Below are 20,495 nucleotides of genomic sequence, written 5' to 3'. Positions count from 1 at the left end.
GGATTTCAGTGGGAGACCCCTGTTGTGCGACCCCGGCGTGCGCGGCCTCGCGGCGACACTTCGCTTAAGTCTGGGGAGGAGGAGGGAGGGGCAGCCTCAGTACCGCCGCCGGGCTCCCGAGCGCAGACTCGTTCTCCTCGGTTCCCTACAGGCGGCGTCGTTCTGGCGTCTCCGGAATTTGGGGTTGTCGGTTGTTTCCTCACACACACATCTGCTCACCTCGACAGGAATAAAGCAAAAGGGATGGCACAGTCTTCTCCCGGTGGTTCCGTCTGACTCAGCGCCGCTAATCTCCGCCTTCAGTCGGACCTAAATAAATTCCACAGACACGGCTGACCCCGGTCTCCCGCCACCTGCAAGATGGCCGCCTCAGCGCCGGACGAGATGGCCGCCGAGCCTCCGCCCCCGGGGTGGGTGTGGCCTGGCAGCTGGCAGCCAATGGACGCTCGCGTCTGTCCGCAGCCAATGAGAGGGGAGCGCGGGTAGGACCCCTAGAACCCTGGCCCCGCGCTCTGTTAGCGACATGTCAGCCCGCGGGGCCCGGGTCCCCGCCTCGGATCAGGGGCCTGGGGTCCGCAGGAGATCGTGGGCTGAGCTGCTGGGTAGGTGGGCGCGGGCCCCAAGACTCCTTCTCCCCCGAATCTTCTTCTGCCCATCCTCGTCCCCCTTCATCCTGATCCCGGAGTCCTGATCTCTCCACGCTCACCCGCTGCCATTCTGGCAGCCCTCTGTCCACTCTGTCCTACGTGCGGTCACGAGGGGCGATTCCAGAAGGTAGAGACGTAAGATTGACCTCCCCCACCCCCCAGTAGCCTGGATGACAGTAATTGTTCAGCTCCGCTCAGCCCGAGTCACCTTTGAAAGGATCAATCCCAAGAAAGTAGCTTTGGTACAATCCTAACCAGCTAAACTAAACTTTGCTCAGATTTCATCAGTTTTCCCCGTAAAGTCCTTTTTCTGTCCAGGCTCCCACGTGTCAGTTACTCCCTTCTCCTTGGTCCCTGCGTGGGTGACAGTTCCTGGGTCTTCCTGACCTGGGCTTTTGAAGGAGTGCCCCTCTGTTGGGTGTGTCTGATATGTCCTAGGATTAGATTAAGCTTGTGCGGTTTTTGGCAGGAGTCCCATGGACATAACGTTCCAGGGTGCATCACCTTCAGGGGTACAGCGTGTCACAGTGTTTCCTTGCCTGAGTTTTTAAGGAGTGCTGTAATTTTTGTGAAACTGATTTTCTTCCCTAGAGGGAAGGGTTGAGAGGCAGAAACTGAGTCCCGAAGGGGAGCAGAAGGTGAGAGAGTCAGCCTTTCGCCTCCTGAGACGCCATCTAAACCTGAATGACCTCATTCTGGAGGTGAGAGGCAGTTGGCTTTGCCTTTGTAAGCACATTTGGGTTGCAGGTTTTTGAGCCTCTCAAAGGCATCACCTTTATGAAGAGACACCTGGCAAGACTCGTGAGTATCTGGGAGGAGCATTTATCTATTTGGAGGTAGAATAGTCCAGGGAGGAGTCTGGTAATTCTCAAAGGTTTTAGTAAGTTTCACCTTAAAATTTTTTTCACCTCAGATTATTTGGGAATCGAACAGTAGGCAAGCACTGTGTACACTTTGGTTGTCTTCAGGACATGGCTTGAATTTTGAAGTGGAGTTCTTGGTGTTTGGTTTCTAGGTGGAAGATCCTCCCTGTGACCAGCTGTGTCTCCGCCAGTTGATTGATTGTGATGGTCCTGAGGCCCACACTAAGCTTTCCAGTTCATTGATAGGTGAGTTATAGGTTTGTTTTCTTAATATATTGCGTTATGGCAGAGCTGTTCGTAAAGTGACGTTGATGTGCTTCTAACAGGCAGATATGTTTAAATTCCCCCAAATAATGGTTTTTTACTTATACTTGTGGTCACCAACAACAAGTTTCTGTGGCTTACTTGGGGCTTGTTTTGAGGCTCTTGTTTAAAAACAGCGACTGTGCATCGGGCTCAGAACAGTAGGAACCTAAGTGACCCCTGGGAAGATGGGACAGAAATATGGTCCTCGTTTCTGGAAGTGGCAGGAACAGGCCATGCTGGGTAGGGAAGAGCAGAAGGCAGCTGGAGATGAAGGCTGTCCCGGGCTATTGCTGGGAAGCCAGTGTTGCAGGCAAGCAAGTCCCACAGATTTTTTTCATTTCCTTGTGCATAAAAATGTTACATTTACATGGCACAGTAATCTACTAAGTGTGCAACAGCATTATGTCTAAAAGAACAGTGTGCATACCTGAATTAGAAAATGCTCTATTGCTAAAATTTAAAAAAGACTTTATTGCTAAAAATGTTAACCATCGTCTAAGCCCTTAGAGAGCCATAATCTCTGTTACTGGTAAGAGGGTCTCCCTCACTGTTGAGGCTGCTGACTGATCAGGGTAGAAGTTGCTGAAGGCTGGAATGGTTGTGGCCATTTCTTAAGACAAGATAACAGTGAAGTCCTCTGTGTCTTCCTTTCACAGATTCTCTCTCCGTGGCCTGCAGTGCTGGGTAATAACATTTTACCCACTCAAAGATTGACTCAAAGTTGGAGTCAGTCTTTTCAAATCCTGCTGCTGCTTTATCAGCTAAGTTTCTGTAATAATCTAAATCTTTTGTTGTCATCTGAGCAGCTGCTTGACATATTCTCAAGGACTATATTCAATCTTAAGAAACCACCTTCTTGGCTCAGACATAAGAAGCAGCTCCTCATCCTTCAAATTTTATCGCGAGGTTGCAGTAAATCAGTCACATCTTCAGGCTCCACTTCTTCTTTTTTCAATTTCTGTAATTTATTACAGACCCAGCACAGCCAAAAATTAAATTGAAAGAGAATCCATCTGCCAAGCGCCCTGTTTGTGTCACCCATAATGTCCAAATGTGTGTGTATGGGTATGCAGCCCTAGGCTTCAGGGGCCCCAGACCATCGTGAGATCTTCAACCAGACTGAAATTGCCTTACTTTTATATGTTGTGTCCCCCAGGTCTCTTCTCCCCTTCAAAAGGCAGTTTTCTGTAGTGCTAGAGCTTAAGAGAAGGCATTTAACCAGTCTCCTTCAGTAGATTTTGTTGGGTATCTCCATATTTTGTTCTGTCTTTAAGGCTCTGCTTTGGGGGATCAAGCCACACGGCTGGGCATTCCGGTGGCTGTCCTGTCCAGCCAGGTGGTGGCATCTGGCTTCATGCGGATCTGTGAGGCAGACACGAGGCCCCCTCCCAAGGTGCTGCTGACACCAGAGCAGAGGGTAAGATACAGCGCGAGTGAGGGGACTGTGCTTGTTGCTGTTCATCTGTCTGGGAAAACTGGACGTTTAATATGCTTTCTTAGAAAGGATTTAATTTATTTTCAGAAGAAATTGTCGTCCTTGTTGGAGATCGCTCAGAACTTATTAGCGCAGAGCATGTTTTCCCGTCTCTACTTCTGTCAAGAATTATGGAAAGCACAGGTAAAGTTGAGATGGTAACTCTGATTCCAGGATTTTCAAGCAGTATCTTGTTCATTTTGGTGGAGCCAATAGAATCCCCAGGTTCTGTTAGGAATTTCCAGCAAGCGTCTTGTTAATCACAGAGACTGGAGTGGAAAGCTTTCAGCAAGTGTCTCTGTGAATGGGGAAGAAGGACCCTCAATTACCATATTTATCAGTATTCTCCCATCATTAGTCATATTTATTAGAATAGGCTGTACACAGAAACATCATGTTATGCCTTCTTAGGTGTACTATGATGAATAATTTCCCAGGGTAGTAAACTAGAAAAACGTAATTTAAAGTTATTCTTATTTTTATTGGCCACACTGTACAGCTTGTGGGATCTTAATTCCTGGAGCAAGGATTGAACCCAGGCCGAGACTGTGACAGGGCCGAGTCCTAACCATTGGATCACCAGGGAATTCCCTTATCTGTTGTTTTTTGAAAAGTTATAAATTCAGTAGGCCTACAGGTTTTTGAACAGACGTTTTTACTGGAGTATAGTTGACTGACAGGGCTTCCCAGGTGGTGCAGTGGTAAAGAAGCCACTGCCAACGTAAGAGACACAGGTTCCATCCTTGGGTTGAGAAGAACCCCTGAAGAAGGAAATGGTAACCCACTCCAGTACTCTTGCCTGGGAAATCCCATGGACAGAGGAGCCTGGCGGGCTACAGTCCCTGGGGTTGGAAAGAGTCAGAGACAACTGAGCGACAGGATGCACACAGTTGATTTACAGTTGAAAGTTATTGCTTAGTTACTAAATCGGGTCAGTTATGTAGCAAAGAAGAAACCCAAGGGTGGTGATGCACTCATGGTTTTTTCCCCACTTTTATCCAGCGTTTATCTAGAGTTCAGGTGATTGTCAGGCTTTACTATGGTCCCAGCACCTGCTGATAATGAGCTGAATGCATGAGGGTTGTGATGGTCCGGGTGTTTGCAGGCAGCAGAGAAGAGTGGGCAGGGTGTCTGATTGGGTGGTTAGAAAAGGCTTCCAGGAAGAAGCTCATTGGGGGTGGGGCCTGAGTCAGAATTCCTGGGTGAAGAGAAGGGTGGAGTGGGTGTGGGGGCCCGAGTCAGACTGGGGCACCATGTCCAAGGGGTGGGGCGTGTCAGGGCTGCAACCGGAGGGCCTTTGTCCTGAAAGTGGAGAGAAACCACTGAAGGGCCCTAGAAAGAAGAAATTGGCGTGACCAGCTAGCTACACTGTGGGGTCTTGTGCTGGCCACCCTGGAGAAAGGCCTGGAGGTGAGTTAAGCTGGAGCCTGGGCCTGAACGCAGGATCATGGTGGGGATGGGGGTTCAGATGGTCACGTGAGTGTTGGAGGCTTGGTTTTCAGGAAAGCACATCTTTAGGCATATAAGTTGAATGTCTTAGAAGAAAAGGTGTGGGTGAAGGACTCATAGTTCTGTCACTTTCTTCAGAATTCTTTGCTGCTTGAAGCTGTGTGGCGTCTTCACGTTCAAAATGTTGTAAGCATCCCAGAGCTGCTGGAAAGGTAAACCAGTGATTATTTAGCATTGAAATAAGCTAAAATGAAATCTTTATGTAACATAAAGTTAATATTACATGATTTACTTTTTGTAATTTAGTCTAATATGACTCATGTATATGTGAAACCAAAAATCACCCAGAGAAGCAGTTGCTTTATTAAAGAGAACGTTGTTATAATTGAAATCTTCATCATGCAGAGACTTGGTAATTTTTTTTTATGAGATAGATAATGTGATAAAATATTTTTTTCAGGTAAATATGACTGGTAAAATGTGTGCAACTGTTACCTCCCAAAATGCCACCAAGAGTCAGAAAGGGGGTTTTACAAAGGAACAACCCTATATAGTTAGGAGAAACAAGGGGAGGAGGGGCAAAAAGTGGAGGGGCTGAAGGAGAGGGGGTCCAGGCGGAGCCAGGTGGACGGGCACACTGCCTGCCATCTGTCCAGATGTGAGAAGCGTCAGGAGCCTTAGTGGTTGGCCGGCCCTGCTCAAGGCAGCCTCCTGGTCAACAGAAGGCTGGAGGTTTAGGTGTTTGTCCTCTGGTCAGAAGAAACACAGAGTGTCTAGTCTGGGGGACTGTCAGGCACAGTGGTAAATGCCATATTGAATCCAGTGGTTCCATGATGTGTGGGTCGCATCCAGAAGTTATGCAGGTTTGGTTAGTTTGACTACATGAAAACCATTATCTGCTAGCACACATACCTAATGTCAGAGTTCCAAATATATGAAGCAAAACATTACAGTAGTGAAGGGAGAGATGGACTTTGAACCATACTAATTGGAGCCTTCAGTAATGGGTCGATCCAGTGGTCAGACTGGTGATGACCAGCCAACGTATCTGACACCTGCAGCATGTCCCACCCAGTGGTAGCAACACACTGCCTCTCAAGTGTGGAACCGTCTGCAGGAGGGGGCCACATGGTTCAGGCCCTAGAGAGAGTGGGAATAAGTTTAAAAGGGTGAAATCCATACAAGTGTCTTCTCAAATCACAGAGGAGCTGAAAAGAATCCACAGAAGACAGTTTGGGAAATCCACAGTGTTTGGGAAGTAGGCCACACGCTCTTAAATAATCAATGGATTGGCAAAAAAAATCACAAGGGAAACTAGAAAATAGCGTAACAAAGAAAATGGGAATAACATACCAACATATATTGGGTGCTACTGAAGTAGGGCTTAGAGGGAAATTTATAGCTGCAAAAGCCTATATTAGAAGAATGATCTGAAGTCAGTGACTTAAAGTTTGGCCTTAAGAAACTAGAGAGAGGAAAGCAAACCAAACCCAGAGCAAGAAGGAGGAAGGAAATAATAACCATTAGAGCAGAAATCTGTGAAATGAGAAACAGAGAGAATCAATGAAGATGTCTTTGAAAATGTTAGAAAAATTGATAAGCCTTTAGCTAGAAAAGAAGACACAGCCAGCCAAAATCAAGATGAAAGGGGGGTTGTTACTGCTGATCGTACAGAAAATTAAAAGCGCTGTAAGATAATACTATGAGCAGTGTTATGCCAATAAATTAGAAAACAGATGAAATGGATGAATTTCCAGAAAGATACAAAAGATTGCACTGAATAGACCTGTAACAGGAGAGGAAACCAAGTCACTATTAAATGATACAGAGGCTTCCCACAAGGACACCCTCAGGTCCTGGCTCCTCTTGAGAACTCTGCCAAGCATTTAAAGAGGAAATGCAGTGTTCCTCATAAATTCTTCCAGAAAATAAAGACGATGGAATATTCCCCACCTTATTGCATGAGGCCAGTAGTACCCTGACAGGAAAGCTGGCCAGAGAGACCGCAGGACAAGAAACTACCAACCAGCGTCTCTAATGAATATAGATGCAGAAACTCAGCAAAATATTTACAGACTGGATCCAGCAACCAAAAAGGGTCTAAACACATGATAATGGAGATTTATCCCCAAAATGCAAGGTTGGTTTAACATCTGAGTGTTAATTAACATACATATTAATAGCATAGAGGACAAGAGTGATCATCTTAATAGAAGCAGAAAGCAGTTGACAAAATTGGATACTATTTCACGATAAACACTCAGCAAGCTGGAAATAGAGGGAACGTGTCAACCTGATAAAGGTCATCTGAGAAAAACCCACAGTTCACATCATACTGAGACTGCAGACTGTATGATCAGGAACATTCTTAACATTTCTGTTCAGTATCACCAGACTTTCTGGCCAGGGAACTAGGCAAAGGGGATAAAAAGGCGTCCAGATTGGAATGGAAGAACTGGAACTGTCTGCAGATGACATCATCTTGCATATAGAAAATCCTCAGAAATCCACACCAAAAGTTCTGGAGTGAATAAATGAATTCTGTGTGGTCGCAGGGTACCAGACCTATACACAAGCACACTTTTGTTTTTATACGATAACAACACACAGCCTGAAGGTGAAACTAAGAAATCATTTAATAGTGCATCGAAAAGAAAAAGTTAAAGAACAAGGCTAGTGCACTGAAAGCTATAAACATGCTGAAAGAAGCTGAGACCTAAATAGATGCTCCAGGCTCCTGGATCAGACATTCTTATCAAGATGGCACTGCTTACCAACACGACCTGTGCACCCAGTACGTGTCCTTCAGGTCTCAGCTGCTTTGCTCACAGACTTTAACAAGCTTGTCCCAGTGCTGATATGGAAATGCAAGGGAGCCTGAATTGCCAAGAATTGTTCAGAAAGAGGGGAAAACCTGAAGGAGTCACACCTACTCTATCGATTGTTTGAGTTCTTGCTTGCTTCCCTGCCATGCGGCCTGTGGGATTCCCCAACCAGGGGTCGAACCCATGGCCCCTGCAAGTAGAAGCACATAATCCTAGCTACTGGACTACCAGGGAAGTTGCCACACATCCTGTTTTCAGAACTTTTAGTACAAAAGAGTCATTATCAAGATAGCGGGGTCCTGGCATAACAGTTGACATACAGAAAAACAGGATTGAGTGTCCAGACGTAAACTCATACATTTATGGTCAGTTGTTTTTGACAGCGGTGCCAAGACCATTTAATGGGGGGAAAATGGTCTTTTCAGCAGTGGGGCTCGGACCAGTGGATATCTACATGTAGAAGGATGGAGTTGAACCCCTACCTCCACTACAGATAGCAGTTAACTGTGCATCCGAGACCTGAACTTAAGGGGTAAAACCATAACCCTCCTGAAAGAAGATCTAAGGGTAAATCTTCATGAGCTTGGACCAGGCAGGCGTTTCTCGGATGTGACACCTGAAGTTCATGCGACTATCAGGACAATGAAAAGAGTACACAGGAAACTGTTTACAAGTCAGATAATTCCTCTAGTCCAACAATAAGAGGAATAATCCAGTCAAAAAGCAGATAAAGGATTTCAATACTCTAAAGATCTTTCAGGGAGTTCCCTGGTGGTCCAGTGGCTAAGATGCTGCACTCAGGCAGGGGGCCCAGGTTCAGTCCCTGGTCAGAGAACTAGATTCAATATGCCACAACTAAGAGTTTGCAGGCTACAACTAAGACCTACTACAGCCAAATAAATAAAAATAAATTTTAAAAAGATCCGCCAATAGCCAAGCACGTGAAAAGATGCTCACCATCATTAGTCACCATGGAAATACAAACCCGGCAAGTGAGAGTTGCCCACCCACTGCGATGCCCCCGAACCAGCATTGCTCTGCCAGATACTCCCTTGTTGGTCTAGAGCCAAGCCCATTATTACTACTCTCATTACTGTTATTAAGATTTTTCTTTTCCCCCAACAATAGTAAGCCACTCCAAGTAACTACACTATGTGGGAAAAGTGATGGTTTTTACTTGGTTGGCCCCACAGTGGTGGGGGCAGGGGGCTGGGCAGGGGGCTGAGCAGTGCTGGCTTGCTGCCTGTGGCCTCAGCTCCCTGGTGGCGTGAGTGTGACAGACAACGGGATGCTGTGCTTGTGCCCTCAGCCGCGCTGACACCCAGGCCGTGGTGGTCTGGCTCTGCAAGGACCTGGGCCTGCTGTGTGAGCAGATAGAGGTGCCCTGTCAGCATGCTGAGGTCGCCAGGGCTGTGCTTGCCGGTGAGTGCATGGCGCAGGCGGGTGCTTCCCTCGGCGATGGTCAGGGCAGCACAGCGGGCTGCACTTGGGGTGTGGAGAGCCGGCAGAAGTCAGCGCAGGCACACCTGTCCTCAAGGGCGTGCGCCAGCAGCCTCTTGGCCTGATGGGTGGGCCAGCTGCTATATTGAGGACGGGCACGTGGTGGCCTTCTGAGCACAGAGGCAGGGGTTCCGTGGATGACCTGTCCTGCCTCCCAGGCCCCAAGCGGGCGGGAGAGGGCGGACAGTCGGCTCCTAGTACCTGCGCAGTATCCATGCCTCTGCGAGGCCCAGCTCCAACTGGTGATTTTAGAAGGTGCCCCGGAGAAGCAGAGAGGAAACTGGGCAGGAACCTGAGGTGCTCTGAATGTGGCGACCCTGGGTGAGCAGGGCTGCCTGCTGTGGCCCTTCACTCAGACACCCGGCCCCTGCGGCTCTCGGGTCAGCAGGCCTGCCGTCCCCCATCCTCCCCGAGGAGTGCAGCCCATGAGTAAATGGAAGCCTGGACGAGAGGGTTCCCTGTGGGGCTTGTTCAGTCTCCTTTGCGGAAGGGGCGTTCCTTCTTCTTAAAACTGTTCTGCGATGTGAGTTATCCTGCAGTCTGCTCCCATATGAAGCTTAAACTGTTTAATTTCAGTCCCTTGATGGTAACCTTGTCAGAAGCTCTGAGTCCATCTCCTGTCCTTCTCCCCACAGTTTAACACTTTCGGGCCCTAAAAGCGTCCTAGACTGGTTGGTGTAGGAGGGAAAGGACACATGAAACCCTCTTGAAATTTATTCAAGTGAGAACATCCTTCCATAAACCTGACCGGCTATGTCTCCCTTTCTGTGCAGTGGGCTTAGGGAAGGCTTGGCTGGGTCTGGTGGATGCAGTTGGTGGACCCCCTGTGCCCAGAGCCAGCGTTCCAGCTTCATGCAAATCCTGCCCTCCCAGACTCTCTGAAGCTGGTGGTCTGTCCAGCGATCACAGTGCACAAAAACACTTTGCTTTTGTGCTTTTCAGATCTTGTGCAAATGTTTGTTTTGAGAGCATTCCAGAAAAGCGAGGGTTTGAAGGGAGACGGGGCACCAGCTCAGATGGCCCAGGTGGGTGCCAGGCGAGTGGAGCTGGACTCTGGGCAGCGGGCACAGGATGAGGGGCTTGGGTGTGCAGCCCCATATGGGGGTGCTCCCTGAGTCCAGCTGTGAGGGCGTGGGCCTGGGCAGTGGTCTCTCCCCTACGTCGCTGGTTTCTGAAGCTCCCAGACTCTGGGCCAGTGCTTGGGAACAGGGGGAGGGGTGTCCTGGGCAGACCCCCCCAAGGGGGTCTGGAGACTGGATCTGGGGTGATGGCAGGCTTGCTTGCACACAGCTGACTGCAGTGTTCTGTCCCCACAGATCGCCGCTACTGTTCTTGAGCGGATGCTGGCCTGTGAGTAGCCCTGTGGGCCCGGCTGGTTGGGGTTCCTGTAGCTCCTGCCTTTCCAGCTCAGTCATGCCCTCCAGAGGCCCTTTGATGGCTGTGATGGGGTACAAACTGACCAACTCACTGCAGTCTTCTCTGGAGACCAGCTTTGCTGGCTTCACATCTAGTCTCCAGAGCGGTGGTGGTAACAGCTAGATGGTTTGTTAGGAAAGCACTCTCCTATCTGTGTATTCGGGTGGATTTTCAAGGCTTGAGTCTGGTGCCACCAAGACGCGTGGTTGCTTGAAGGGATTGTGGGTTGGAGGTCCATGACCTGACTTGCCCAGAAGCACTTGGTCAAGGCTGTTTCTGACAGATGTGATGATATGATGCTGATGTCTCTTTTCTGCCTCAGCCACTCTCGAAGCCATGGCAGCTGGCCTACAGGAGGGGTCCCCAGCATACAAGGCAGGGAGCTGCTGGTAAGTTCCTGGGGTGGGCCTGCAGGCTGAGCGTCCCAGCTGTGCTCTCCCTCCTGAGAGCTCCGTGATCCTTCGCCATTGTGGTGACAGCTCAAAGTGCTAGGAACCGTCTGAAGATGGGGCCCTTCCTGTGAGAACTGTGCCCCTCCGGGTGTGAGGAGGGGGCAGGCCTGGGTCCTCAGGGTCCAAGCCAGGGTGGCCTTGCCCTGCCATGCTGCCCCAGCAGGACCTGTATATGCTTCTGTGGGGGCGTGCCCCATGCTCCTGGGGACCGAACCTGCTTCAGGGGATCGTGGGCTGAGGCCACCTGGACTGTGGCTCTTCCCTGGGTGGCTTCTGTGCTTTGTTCATCCTTCCCCTTCTTAATTACCTTGCTCCTGGCTCCTGTTCCCCGCTATGACATCAGGAGTCCTCAGCCTGCTGTGTGGTTCAGCACTTAGTAAGCAGCTACAGCACACAGCTGTGTTGTATGTGTGTGCATGTTCATCATGTGCTGACTCTCCGATCACAGCCTCCCAGATTAAATCAGTGAATTCAGAGGCCCCGCCCTGTCTGGGTGCCTTCCGCCCTGTCTCCCACCCAGAGCCTCCTCACTGCATGCGGGATGCAGGCAGGTCACATGGCATCTGGGACCCTGAGTTCTCTCCCCTAAGGGGCGCCCCACTGTCAGGCCCAGCCTCCGTCCCTCCTCACCTGTCAGTGACTCTATGCGCCCTCATCTTTCCTTCCCTCTCGTGTCGGGATGGCGTCCTTGGCTTGAGGAACGTGGGTGTGGTTGAGAGCTTTGTGGTCTAGGGCGGAGCTGTGGTTCCTGTGGCCTGTGAAACCTGCCGGGAGGAGTGGCCCTCCACGCCCCCAGTCTGACCTGCCTGTTTCTCTCTGTGACAGTGACTATTATCTTTCATCCGGTCCTGTAGAGTGATGCCCCTCTAGATCCCATTTCCACCTGCAGCATGGAAGCCAGGCTGCAGGTCTGCCAGGGAAGCGTGGCAGGGTGTGGGCAAAGCCAGCCCGTATGCCTGAGCCAGGGGTCTGGAGTGGGGGCCCTGCAGGTCTCTGCTGCTTTTCGGATGAGCCAGGCAATGGGAACCTAGAGGGTCCCTTCCCTGAGTGCCTCTGCTGTGTCTACAGGTTTGGCGTGTTCAGTGGACCCATGTGCCAGAGTATACTTTCAGCAGAGACTCTGAAGAGGTGGTTCTGTCATACTCTGACCCAGATCCTCACCCACAAGCCTGTGCTAAAAGGTGGGTCCAAGAGCCCTGGTGCTCCCCTTGACGGGAACTCAGACTGTGGGTGTTAACACTGGAAGGACAGTCTTCTGTCATTAAACATCTTGTTTGAGAGTAACACTTTCCCATAAAGAAAGTTTGAATTGAAGTGTCACCCACTGCCACAGTAGAATGGCAATGGGTGAAGGCCTTCTTGTCTTTTCTAGGTAGGTTTTGTTTTGTTTTGTTTTGTTTTTTAATATTTATTTGGCTGAGTGGGTCTTAGTTGCAGCATGCAGAATCTTAATTGTGGCATGTGGGATCTAGTTCCCTGACCAGGGATCAAACCCAGGTCCCCTGCATTGGGAGCCAAGAGTCTTAGCTGCTGGACCACCAGGGAAGTCTAGGTAGGTTTTTAAAACATTGCTCATACTGTGAATTCCAGGGTTCTGTCTCAGTGGCTCAGGTCAGCATTTCCTATGGGTACATGGCTTCTTGAAAGGTGTCCAGCACCCAAGCCTTCTCCAGGTCTGCATGGCTCCCAACATGCCTGCCCTTGGGGCACAGGAAACTCCTAAGAGGCCACTGCTCTAGCAGAGGGCCTGGGCCTGCTGACCTGTGCTTTTCCACCTGCCATCCTTTCCACAGCGTCCTCACTGCTTGTTCACAGTGAAAGTTTGAAAGCCAAATAATTAAAATGTAACTGATGGGTTGGAGGATATTTAGTAGATATGTATGATAAAGAATATGACATAAAAAATGGTTGACAAATGAAACAGTGAAGTTCACATACACTTGGAAAATTGCAAATTAAAACACGGTGGTTGATTGACATTGAACCAATGAACATTGATGATTGCTGATCTGTCATTCTGTGTGTTTCCTCCTGAATGAAGTTTCCGATGCCGTTCAGATGCAGAGAGAGTGGAGCTTTGCAAGGACCCCCGCTCTGCTCAGTGGCCTGTACCGCAGGGTGAGTGCATGGAGTGGGGTCCTGGGAGGCACCACAGCCACAGCTGTCCCCGGCTGGATGACCATCTAGGTCCAAGACTGAACTTTTTACTAGGGCAGAGCACCATAGCCTCAGAGGAGAACTCCCTCTAGCTGGTGCTGGCCACGGGGGTCAGCATGAGCAGGTGTTTTGAGTCCAGGTTGTATCTGACGTAGAGTGGGAGAGGTGAAGGTCCAGCTTTGACTCTCTGCTTCCAGCTCTTTGTGATCCTGAGCCCAGAGGAGCTGGTGGGCCACTTACAAGACGTTCTGGAGACGCAGGAGGTAAACTGGAGGCACGTGCTGTCCTGTGTGTCCACGCTGGTCATCTGCCTCCCGGATGCACAGCAGCTGGTTAATGGTGCGTGGGGCGGGAATTGTGTCCTTTTCCAGGTGTGTGTGTGTTGGCGCGTAGGGAGGGAGCTGTGTTCTGTTCTCAGTGTGTGTGTGTGTGTGTGTGTGTGATTTATGGACCAGTGTCTGTGGGTGAGCCTGTCATGGAATTACTGTATCCAGCTAAGTGAAAACGAAGCCCTTCACGCCTGCTCAGCAGGTGATTGTCCAGCTGGGGACAGCTGTGGCTGTGTTGTCTCCCAGGACCCCACCCTGCTCAGCTGTCTGCCCGCTGCTGTCTGCCCTCGTACCCACTGCCAGGCTGCGTGTGGGCTGCCGCCTATGCTTGGGGATCGGTATGGCGCAGGCGGACGGTCCTGCGCACACCCCTGGCTCGTCCACAGCTGTGCTGGTGTTCTTACCTAGGTTGGGTGACCCGTCTGCTGACACGTGCGTTCGAGAGCTGGGACTTGGACAGCATGGTCTTGGCGTTCCTAGTCGTGCGGCAGGCTGCGCTAGAGGGCCCAGCTGTCTTCCCGTCCTACGCTACCTGGTTCCAGGTGAGCTGCCTGCACTCCTGCCCAGCCCCCGGGCTCCAGCATGGCCCACGCTTGCTGCTGTGGTTGACTCTGCTGAGACTGCATGGTTTCCCACCTCCTTATGAGTGCAGTCTGGTAGGACGGCGAAAACCAACACGGCTGCTTTTGTGCACACTGGGCTGCTCTGTGGTGGTTCTCACATCCATGGGGATGGGGTGGGGGGTGCCCGTCCCTCTGCTCTGCTTCCCACCAGGTGCTGGTGTTTGCTGCTCCTCCCAGACTGCTGAGCCCATCTGGGTGCGTGTGGACCTGGGATTACAAGGCCTATTCTTCGTAGAAGCTTGGGTGGCAGAGTTGTTGCCTCCCTGCTGGGCTCTGTGCCCAGCTTGCCTGTCGGGTTGGTGGGCGTGGTTCGTTTTTTCACTGAATGAAGCTCCCTCCTGCCCCGTGCGTCCTCCAGCTCCACACAGCGGACCAGGGGCTCCTGTGTCCACTATCCTGGCACTGAGGATCCACCTGGGGCCCACGCAGTGCTCTGATGGCAGCCCCAGTGGTGTCGACTGTGTCCTACATGCTCACTCTGGTGACTGTATGTCTGCTGTCTGTCTGGCCAGCCTTTTTCAGAAGAACTAGGGTTGTGATTTGGAGGAGGAGCTACCGCAGGCCTTGCAATATGGCGGGCGGGCGGGCCTCACGTGGGGTGGGTGCTGCTCTTTGCTGGCTCATCCAGACTGCTCAGGGCCGACCCTTCAGAACCGCCCTCCCCCAGGCACCCCTAGGCGCCCCCAGTTCTCTAAGAGTCTGCTTCACTTTCCTGCTGTGACCTGGGGCTTCGCCGAAGGCCCACCTCCTGTGGCTACCTCCCCTGCAGGGCTGTCGTCCACTCAGCTGAGCATGCGGTTAGAGTGGAATGAGTGTGTCTTTGAGGACAGGGCTCTCATGGGCATTTGACAAATCCTGTCTCTAAGGTTCATAGAAAGGCACCATATTTACCATTTTCTACCGGAATGTATTCTTTATAAATTTTTAAAATTTTTTCAGTTTAAAATCTTTTCTTTATTTTTGGCTGCACTGAGTCTTCCTTGCTGCACAGGTTGCAGCAAGCCCTAGTTGCAGCAAGCTGGGGCTACCCTCTAGTGAGAGTAGAACAAATACCTGCACCTGGTGGGAAGCAGAGCAGAGAGAAGGGCACCGCCCCCCATCCCCATGGACGTGAGAACCACCACAGAGCAGCCCAGTGTGCACAAGAGCAGCCGTGTTGGTTTTCGCCATCCTGCCAGACTGCACTCATGAAGAGGTGGGAGGCCACGCGGCCTGGGCAGAGTCAGCCCAGGCTTCTCATTGCAGTGGCTTGTCTTGTTGTAGAGCATGGGCTCTGAGTGGGGGCTCGGTAGTTGTGGTGCTCGGGCTTACTTGCTCCTCCGTATGTGGAATCTTCCTGAACCAGGGATGGAACCCATGTCCCCTGTATTTGCAGGCAAATTCCTAACCACTGGGCCACCAGGGAAGTCCTACGGGACTGTATTTTTTACTTTTTAAATTCTCAGTCCGTCTGTTTAGCTAGGGCACAGCCATGGCATCCTGGAGACAAACAAGCTAAAATGACTTTGCTTCCCTCTTCCTGCTGTTGCTGAGGCCAGGACGTAGCCATGGCCGCTGCATGGCAGGTCCTCCTGTCGCCCCCACCTCATTCCCGGGCTCCTCCCCAGGCCACTTTCGGCAGCACGAGGGGCATCCACAGCTGTAGCAAGAAGGCGCTGGTCTTCCTCTTCAAGTTCCTGTCCGACCTTGTGCCCTTCGAGGTCCCCCGGTACCTGCAGGTGAGAGGCCAGCAGGACCTTCTGCTCAGTCCCCGGTCCTGGGGTTCCCCCAGGACACTGCAGCAGGGAACAGTCACAAGATGGGGATTCTACCCTGGGGTGTCAGGGTGTACCCGAGGGAAGCAGGTTTCTTCTGGTAAATGCCCAGAAACCAGTGTGTGTGGTCCTGGGAGCTGATACTGGAGCAGGACTGTCTGCATGCCCACACACCACAGACAGTGAGGCAGGCAAGCATCCTGGGCCCTGTGCTTGGTGTTCAAAATGATCTGTATACTGACAAAGAAGCTGGGGGAATACGCCCCCGAGGCCATGACTGTTATTACTGGGGTGTAAGACTGGGTGCTCAGTTCATGTTGTCACCAAAAGCATCCTGCTGTGCACTTGCTTTTGTGACGGGATGACTATCCCCAGCACTCGCTTTCATGGGTAAGACATTTGGAAAATGAACATCATCTTCCTATTTAATTAAGAAATGCGTATTTCATTTCAAAGAGTACACACGAGGTAACGCACATAGAGGGAGTGAGCACAGGCCCTCCTGAGTCCTGTCTCCCGGCCCCTCACTGCCTCCCTCCCATGTGGGGCCTGGGAGCCAGCTCTGTGACAGGACCCTTCCTGCCCTCGGCTGGCCCAGGGCCCTGTCTGCCCCATGTCCTCTGTGGTCTGTGGCTGATCCTGGGACTCTTCTGTGGTCAGTGTGAGTGACTGCCCCAGAAAGTCGGGGCAGCTGAGGAGCTGATGGACGCCCCCACCCTCTGCCCACAGGTACACATTCTCCACCCACCCCTGGTCCCCGGCAAGTATCGCACCCTCCTCACCGATTATGTGGCGCTGGCCAAGACACGCCTGGCCGACCTCAAAGTGAGTCCCAGCTCCTCCTCTCTGTCCGTGGAGCCCAGCGCCCCTGGGGGTCCTCACCGACACCCACCTCTCTGCAGGTTTCTATAGAAAACATGGGGCTCTATGAGGACCTGTCTTCTGCTGGAGATGTCACTCAGGTAATGTGCCCATGCTCTTTGCGTGGCCTCCTTCCTGGACTCTGCGCCTCTGCTGTCAGGGCACCTGTACGTGTGGCGGCCGGGAGAGCCGTCCTCTGGTGTCTGTCCACAGCAGCAGCAGGGGCCCCACGGCCAGTAACGTTTCTTCTTGGGGTCCCCTTCACATGGTTTCATGGACAAAGTGGTCTGTAAATCAGCTGGGGAAGGGCAGGGTTGTGTTTTTCTTGGAATTCTAGAAAAAAGTGTTAACTGTTTGTGTAGACACATGTCAGGTGGGGATATGGGCTGTGTGTACTTTCCTAAGACACTCTGACCTCAAAGTTGTGAGTCTATGAAGAACTTTTGGAGGTTCTGCTGGACTGTCAGATTAAAGCTTTAAAATATGTAAAGCAGTTTTCCATTTAAGATTTATTGTTGTTTACAAGTTGCCATTTCATAAATGTTTTTAAATGTCAAAAGTCAGGTCTCTGCATCTTCCCACCTGAAAATTTTGCATTGGGATCTTTGTTGCTAGCAGAAAGAGGGTGGAGGGACAGACCCACGGGGGCTGGCAGGACAGTTCTCACACATGGTGAGCTCACTGAGGCTGGGGGCAGCAGTTGATCCCTCCTAGCAGTTTGCTGGCACAGGGGCTTGGCCACGTGCCCTGCTCTCTCGTGCCTCTCACCTGACCACAAAACCATGGCCCTGCTCTGCTCCTGCCTTTTCTTTAAGTCTTCTGTTCATTTCTGTCCAGCCCCAGAGCCAAGCATCCCAGGATGTCGAGAAGGCACTCACGGTGTTTGAACACACAGGGAAGGTTCCCGTCGCCATCCTAGAGGCCAGGTAGGGTCACACACCGGGAGGGCTATTGGGCAGGCCCCAGCGAAGGTCTGTGGCCATGATGGGTGGGACCTTTAGGAAAGCTGTTCAGAGGGATCAGAACAGGCCCTCCCTTAAGCCACAATGATTTTTCTTGTTCATGCTTCAGCTGTGACCGTGTGAGGCCAGTGCAGGGAGTTGAATAGCAGAATTTTGTAGAATTTGCTGTGACCCCAAAGCATAAATTCTGGCTGCTCCCAGTGTGGGGTAGCTTTCTCAGGCTTTGCCCCTGAGGGATGTGCATGGCCTCCGGCTCCCACAGTCAACCTCCTGATCATGGATGAGCCCAGATTCCAGAATGCCCTGACTCTCCAGGCACAGGTAGTCACCAGCACAGAGTTCTATTTGTGCAAAGGGCTCCCAAACCAGTGAGAAAGAAGACTTGAACACGTGATGCTGACCTTCAGGGACGGCCCCAGATGTGGATGGTCACTGCCCTGCTGCAGGTCCTCTGCCAGGGGCCGCCCTGAGCCTGCCCTTCTCTGTTGCAGCATATTCCGGAGGTCCTATTACCTGTCCCACTTCCTTCCTGCGCTGCTCACACCACGAGTGGTCAGTACACGTCCCTGTGACCCTGGGGCCGGGTTGGCAGAGACTGGGGTTCCTCTCGGCATCTCACAGAGTCTGTCTTTCCTCATAGCTCCCGAGAGCCCCTGATTCCCGCGAGGCCCTTATCGAGTCCCTGAGGAGGTACGTGTGGCCAGTGCGGCTGGGGGCTAGCAGCACAGAGACCTGTGTGGTGTCACATGTATGCTCGATTTATCTATAAAGTTGCCTTAAAATTAGTTACTTAAAATGTTAAAAAGAAAATTTCTTTGATTCTGAATATCACAACTTCACAAATACCATATGATGTCCCTTGTATGTAGAATCTAAAACATGGCACAAATGAAACAGAAACAGGCTCACAGACATAGAGAACAGACTTGTTTCTGGGAGGGGAGCAAGGTGTAGAAGGGGAGGCATGGACTGGAAGTTTGGGATCCGCAGATGTACACTGTTACATATAGGATGGATAAATAGCAAGATCCTACTGCATAGCACAGGTAACTATTCAACATCCTGTGATAAATCAGAATAGAGAAGAATATGAAAAAGAATGTATCGATATATATACCTGGGTCATGTTGCTGTACAGCAGAAATTAACACAACATTGTAATTCAACTATATATCAAAATTTTTTTAAAAAGTTAGACTTAAGAATCAGATATTTCTATGAAGTTTAAGACAGATAGCCATGCTCCACCCATCCTGCCACTTCACTTTCTGGAAGCAAGCATTTTCAACTCTTACCTGATTTTTTTATATTTTGCCCCAAATCTCCAAATAACTTTATTTCTGTGCTTAACCACTTTTTCTGTGTTAGTTTTCTGTCCTGCACCAACAAACACAGCTATCCTTCCTGTAATAGTTTTTAAAACCTTAGTATTTAATGCTTGTCTTTAAGGCTATCCAGACACTGTTCAGAGTTGTTCCTTTTGTTTCCTCTGGAGTTCATAATCATCTTTGTTTTATCTTAGTTTTCCTTGTATATATTTATATGCTTCCCTGCGAACTCAGCTGGATGTCTGACTGTTCTCTTGTTCAGAATCGTTGAGTATCCCAGCAGTTACAGTGTAGGGAAATCTCTTCTAGGCCTTCTAACCTGCTCCACTCTCACTTACTAGCTGTTTATTCCTTTGAGGCAGCTGTCACCCTTGAGTCTCCCTTCAGCATCACCTTGTGCTGTCCTCTGCCATGGCCGGTGCTGGCTTCTCTTTTCTGTATCAAGATCCTCCTCTTTCTTGGTTTACCCCTTTGTGTTGGTGGAAAGCATCCTATTGAAGCTTCTCACAAAAGGATGGATGGGAGGTAAATTTTTTGACACTTTTTTTTTAGCCCGTCATTTGATAGGTAGTTTGGCTGGGTATAGAAATCTGAGTTGGAAATTATTTTCCCTCAAATTTTTGCATCACTTCCTTGACTTCTAATGTCCAGTGTTGCTGCTGACATGTTAGAAACTTATAATTTCTGACTCTTTGCATGGGATCTGTGTTCTTTCTGGAGGCTTGTAGTGTCTTTGTTCCCTTTGTTCTGAAGTTTTATAGCAGTGCACTTCACTGTAGATCTGATTTCATTTCTGGGCTGGGCATATGGTGGGGCTTTTAATCTGGAAGTTCATATCCTTCAGTACTAAGAAATTTTCTTGGATATTTAAAACCCTTTTTTAAAATTTTACAAAATATTTAAGACAGAAAAGCAGAATAGAATCTATCACCCAGATTTAATAGTTATCAATAAATGACCAATCTTGATTCATCTGTAGCCTTCAATTCATTTACCCACTCAGTATTCTGGATGGTTTTGAAGCCAGTCCCAGACGCTGATTATTTTATCTTGGTTCATATCATTGAAAGTTTCTTCTGTGTCTTTTTCCTTCTTGGAACTTATCTTTTTTAGGTGTTATATTTCCTGAAGTGTCTTCTGACTTTTTTCTCTTTTGTCATATTTTGCATATCTGTTTCAATTTGTTTTCCCTCTCCTTTCTGGGAGATTTCTTAAAGTTTATCTGTAGGTACTTTTACTGAGTGTTTCATTTCTGCCATCAGATATTTCTTTGTACAGCAGTCCATTCCTTTTCTTATATAATTTACTTTTGACTGTGCTGGGTCTTTGTCACTGTGTGAGGTTTTCTCTAGTTGCAGCAGGCAGGGGCCACTCTAGTTGTGGTGCACGGGATGCTCACTGTGGTGGCTTCTCTTGTGGAGCAGGGGCTCTAGGGCACACACTCACCAGCTGGGGTGCACGGGCTGTCCCATGGCATGTGGGACTTTCCTGGACTAGTGATCGAACCCTTGTCTCCTGCATTGACAGGCAGATTCTTTACCACTGAGCC

At 50.1% G+C, this 20,495-nt stretch overlaps 2 protein-coding genes across 3 annotated transcripts in view; one reads left to right on the top strand and one right to left on the bottom strand.

The window, feature by feature from the left end:
- Window positions 1–412, bottom strand: part of SPIRE2 (spire type actin nucleation factor 2) — a 34,497-nt gene extending 34,085 nt beyond the window's left edge. The window contains exon 1 of the mRNA XM_069549705.1: window positions 220–412. The gene's annotated coding sequence lies outside the window, so the exon portion shown is untranslated. The remainder of the gene's footprint in view (window positions 1–219) is intronic.
- Window positions 413–460: 48 nt separating this feature from the next.
- The window catches only part of FANCA (FA complementation group A), a 37,989-nt gene continuing 17,954 nt past the window's right edge, over window positions 461–20,495 (top strand). For both annotated transcript variants that reach the window (XM_069549703.1, XM_069549702.1), the window contains exons 1-20: window positions 461–602; window positions 1,239–1,348; window positions 1,663–1,756; window positions 3,091–3,233; window positions 3,339–3,434; window positions 4,878–4,951; window positions 8,874–8,986; window positions 10,007–10,089; window positions 10,381–10,414; window positions 10,803–10,869; window positions 12,001–12,113; window positions 12,974–13,050; window positions 13,287–13,428; window positions 13,827–13,960; window positions 15,649–15,759; window positions 16,525–16,620; window positions 16,698–16,757; window positions 17,494–17,582; window positions 18,110–18,170; window positions 18,259–18,308. In XM_069549703.1, the coding sequence (XP_069405804.1) occupies window positions 524–602; window positions 1,239–1,348; window positions 1,663–1,756; window positions 3,091–3,233; window positions 3,339–3,434; window positions 4,878–4,951; window positions 8,874–8,986; window positions 10,007–10,089; window positions 10,381–10,414; window positions 10,803–10,869; window positions 12,001–12,113; window positions 12,974–13,050; window positions 13,287–13,428; window positions 13,827–13,960; window positions 15,649–15,759; window positions 16,525–16,620; window positions 16,698–16,757; window positions 17,494–17,582; window positions 18,110–18,170; window positions 18,259–18,308 (1,826 nt within the window). In that variant the 5' untranslated portion in view covers window positions 461–523. The remainder of the gene's footprint in view (window positions 603–1,238; window positions 1,349–1,662; window positions 1,757–3,090; window positions 3,234–3,338; window positions 3,435–4,877; window positions 4,952–8,873; window positions 8,987–10,006; window positions 10,090–10,380; window positions 10,415–10,802; window positions 10,870–12,000; window positions 12,114–12,973; window positions 13,051–13,286; window positions 13,429–13,826; window positions 13,961–15,648; window positions 15,760–16,524; window positions 16,621–16,697; window positions 16,758–17,493; window positions 17,583–18,109; window positions 18,171–18,258; window positions 18,309–20,495) is intronic.

Source organism: Ovis canadensis, chromosome 14 (assembly GCF_042477335.2).
Source record: "Ovis canadensis isolate MfBH-ARS-UI-01 breed Bighorn chromosome 14, ARS-UI_OviCan_v2, whole genome shotgun sequence".
Lineage (NCBI taxonomy): Eukaryota > Metazoa > Chordata > Mammalia > Artiodactyla > Bovidae > Ovis > Ovis canadensis.
This window is presented reverse-complemented; position numbering and strand designations above follow the sequence as displayed.